This window comes from Ursus arctos, unplaced genomic scaffold, assembly GCF_023065955.2.
Source record: "Ursus arctos isolate Adak ecotype North America unplaced genomic scaffold, UrsArc2.0 scaffold_22, whole genome shotgun sequence".
NCBI classification, from domain to species: Eukaryota; Metazoa; Chordata; class Mammalia; order Carnivora; family Ursidae; genus Ursus; species Ursus arctos.
In genome coordinates, this window is record NW_026622897.1 from 58547031 (window position 1) to 58551425 (window position 4395).

The following is a 4395-nucleotide window of genomic DNA, read 5'->3' on the forward strand; positions in this document are numbered from 1 at the left end:
GAATATCAACACATACACACAGGCAGAGTTTACAGTATAAAGCCAAAGGAGATCAGGTCTCTGTTATAATGTTTGCACTATGTTAGCATTCTATTCCTTCATTAAGAGGCCCAGGACTACTCAGTAGGATCAAATAACACAGTGTGGGTACAAAAAGATTATTTTTCTCCTAAATTTATTATTTATAGCATGCAAAATACCTGTTCATCTTTTGTCTCTGAGCGAAATCAGTCTCACTACTATCTTCTTGCGTAGGTCGTCTTTACTGGTACAGAAGTAACATGCTTTGCAATTGACCATCATGCACGGAGCCAACAGCTCTGGCCTGACACCAAGACACTTCATCCTTAATGGGATTCCTGAGCTAGAAGCCTTACACATCTGGATCGCCCTGCCGTTCTGCTTCATGTACGTCACCGCTGTCCTGGGGAACTGTGGGCTCATCTACCTCATCGGCCACGAGGAGGCCCTGCACCGGCCCATGTACTACTTCCTAGCTTTGTTGTCTCTTACAGATGTTAGCGGGTGCACTTCATTTGTCCCTAATATGTTATGTATCTTTTGGTTCAATCTCAAAGAGATTGACTTTAATGCCTGCCTCGTGCAGATGTTTTTCATCCACATGCTGACAGGTATGGAGTCTGGCGTGCTCATGCTTATGGCCCTGGACCGCTATGTGGCCATCTGCTACCCTCTACGCTATTCTACCATCCTCACCAACACTGTAATTACCAAGGTTGGGTTTGCCACCTTCAGTCGAAGTGTGTTGCTCATGATCCCATTCGCTTTCCTGATCAAGCGTCTTCCCTACTGCAGGGGCAACCTCATCCACCACACCTACTGTGACCACATGTCTGTGGCCAAACTGTCCTGCGGCAACATCAAGATTAATGCCATCTACGGTCTCATAGTTGCCATATTGATTGGAGGATTCGATATGTTCTGTATCTTCATGTCTTACACCATGATTATCCGTGCCGTAGTGAGTCTGTCATCTGCAGATGCTCGCCACAAAGCCTCCAGCACCTGCACATCACACATCTGTGCTATTGTCATCACCTATGTCCCAGCCTTCTTCAACTTCTTCACGCATCGTTTTGGGGGACGTACCATACCTCACCACGTTCACATTTTTATAGCCAATCTCTACCTGTTGCTGCCCCCCACCTTGAATCCAATTGTCTATGGAGTGAAGACCAAACAGATCCGTGAAGGAGTGATCAAATTGTTTTCAGAGAGAAAGATATTTTGAGTGTGAGCTAAATTTATGGTATATAATTCTGCATGTAGCATAAAGGTAAAGAAAGAAGTTATAGAGCAAAAGAACAGATGCAAAATTCCTAACCATGAGGTCAGGAGAAAATACCTGTCAATATTCTATTATAATATTTATGAAACAATCACAAAAAATCTTAATATGAGACCTCTAACTTGATAGAAAAGAATTAGACAGGAAACAATTGTATTTTCCACACACTTTAACTCTAGTTAGACCTGGTAGAATGAATTCACAGAATGGGAGATCCAGAATTTGAAGTAAACTCTTGATGATTAATGCTCTTTGGTCTAGGGCACTCTGAGGGAGTATATAGAAAAGAACAAAGCAGGTCAAATAGCTGAGAGACTCCAGAAGATTGGGGAAGGCACCTATGCAAACTGTCTCGGGTATTGTGGGGAAGCCAGAAACACTTCCCCAGAATGTTTGTGCTGAATTCCATGGTCCTGTCATCCTTTTTATTCCATATTTATGTGAAACTTGTATAACTTAGGGGAAAAGATCTTCCTTGTCTGCTCATTTATTTCTGACATTTTGCTGCCCAGGTAATTATTTGGATTCTTATTAATGTAGTCATGTACATACGAATGAAGCTGGAGTGGATATGATCATTGGAGTTCATCATAATCTCAGAAGTACCCATTGGAGTTGCTATCAAGCAGAATTTTGAAAAACACAGTGGACATAGTTGACGGGTATTTGAGTAAAGGTTTTATGAGTAGAGGAAAGGAGACTTTAAAAAAAATCTATGTAATTTTCCAATCAAGATGTCTGAGCTTAACTGCTTTACTTGACTTTAATACGGGGGAAGAAATAGTTGAGTGACCAGGGACAGTGAAGAAAGGAGTACTTTATTTAGATTTCTGGAAATAACAGAGAAAAAAGTAACAGAAGTGGAATGATAAATGTGGTATTCAGAAATAGCAAGACTGAACGAAAACTGAAAAAGAATAAGAGCATAACACAGGAGGTAACTGGAGTAATAGAATATGATCAGGAAATGGATACAAGTAGGTAGGTAGGTGGAAATCTTAATTATATTAAATTATATTCTTATTACCTTTTAATATGAAGAATATATTTCAATATTATATAGAGTCAAATAATTGTAAAATATATTAATCGCATCACATATTTTTGCAATATAATTTCACATTTAGAATAAAAATCTGTTTTTTTATTTTTTTATTTTTTTATTTTTTTTTTTAAGATTTTATTTATTTATGTGACAGAGAGACAGCCAGCGAGCGAGGGAACACAGCAGGGGAGTGGGAGAGGAAGAAGCAGGCTCCCAGCAGAGGAGCCCGATGTGGGACTCGATCCCGGAACGCCGGGATCACGCCCTAAAATCTGTTTTTTTAATACTAACATTATAAAAGTGCCTCTATGTAATGTAAATTATGAACTTCTAATCAGCAAAGTTGCTACATCCTTGAATTATGCTTTTGGATTTTGTAAATTTTATTCAATTAAGGAATTTTCTTTAAGCAATACTAGCCATAAAATACTAGCAAACAGATCACAAAATTACTTTTCCTAAACTGCCATTTAAATATATATATATATATATATATATTTGCAATTATTTGCATATATATATATGGTGTCAGGTATAATAATGATTCATATATAGTATCGCATTGAACTTTTAAGTCAAAACTATGGGATAGTATAATTATCCTCATCTTATAGAAGAGGAATGTGAGCTACACAAACAGCAAGACTGGATGAATCTGAGAACATTAAGACTAAAATGTAAATACAATCATGTTGACAGGCCTATGCTGTGGGGCGGGGGTGTGGGGGGGGCAACAATAGCAATAGCAACACAGCGAAACCAGAACATAAATTTAAAAATCTGAAGAAATAAAATGTAATAAATAACAGTTATTTAAGGCACTTGAGTAACAACCCCAATTAATTTTATGTCTTCTTCCCCATTACAAACTCAAAAATGGGTTTCATGGAAACCACAACGTGACTCTGAAAACTAAGACTTACAACTAAACTAGAACCAGCAGGCTAGAATAATTGAGTGTGTTTTTTTTTTTTAATTACGAGCTAGACTTGATAGAAGGAAATTCTATTCAGTATTCATGGGGAGAGAAAGAAGAAGACTAAAGGAGAGGAGAGGAAAAGACTGGGGGAAAAAATGGTGGAAGACACTTCATTTCAAATTCCATCTCCTGCCCTAAAGACCAAGTCGTGAGCAGAGCTCAATGGACTTGGTGGAAAGGCCCAGCCCTCCCACATCAACCTCACACTGTTTGATGAGCTCTAGAACCAGGGTATCAGGTATAAAGTACTCACACTTAGACTTCAATTTAGTTAAATCAAATTCCTTTTCAAACTAGGAGATGTTAATATTCCCAAAGGAAAGGAAGTAGCAGGAAATTACAAGGTGATAGAGCATAGTGAAAATTATCCTGTTCTGAAGAATCTCCAGAACTATTTGACCAACCATTTCAGACTGGTCATGATGTACAGAGATAAAGACAAGGAATGACCAAACAAACCGTACAGATTGGGGGGGCACAATATACAGTGAGCATTCCACATGACCCCTCCACAAGACCCCACTAACAGTTGTGTTTCTCTTTTATTGAACTGGTAAAATTAAGCCAAAGTATAACTGGAATCTTATCTCGCTCTTCCTCTGAGTTCTGTCTCTCAGAATTTGAACGACAAATGCACTTTTCCTTGAAATGAAAAATACCAATGACATAGCTTGTGTTTCAAAATAACTTAAAACCATTTTCAAACCAGTTTTATAAAAAGTCTGAAAAAATGAACAAGTTTGCACAAGATTAGCTTACTTATTTTGTGGCATGATTATACATGAGAATTTTGAATTTAACATTTCTATATTTGAGATAGGGAGTCAAAGTCATTTCAGTCAATCGAAAAGAGGTTTGATATTGGTCTGGGATTTCCCCCTGATTCCTTTGGAGCAATAAATAGCTATAGAAACTAAACAATTATACACACCTATCTATCTGTTGGGTACTTTTATATTAAATAATCAAGGCAAGATTGCTTTATCCAGGCAATGCCGTCTTCAGGCACCTGAACACAGCCGAAACTTTGGACAGCAATAAAGCACGAAGAGTTTGGAGGCT

The 4395-nt window shown here is 38.0% G+C and overlaps 1 protein-coding gene across 1 annotated transcript; it reads left to right on the forward strand.

The window, feature by feature from the left end:
* Positions 1–301: 301 nt before the first annotated feature.
* On the forward strand, positions 302–1252 carry LOC113248263 (olfactory receptor 52N2-like). The gene has a single exon (XM_026489630.4). The coding sequence runs from the start codon at positions 302–304 to the stop codon at positions 1250–1252; it is 951 nt and encodes a 316-aa protein (XP_026345415.3).
* Positions 1253–4395: the final 3143 nt, after the last annotated feature.

Bases quoted from the DNA above. Each gene is read 5' to 3' on its own strand.
- LOC113248263 (XM_026489630.4), top strand. From the start codon at position 302: ATGCACGGAGCCAACAGCTCTGGCCTGACACCAAGACACTTCATCCTT.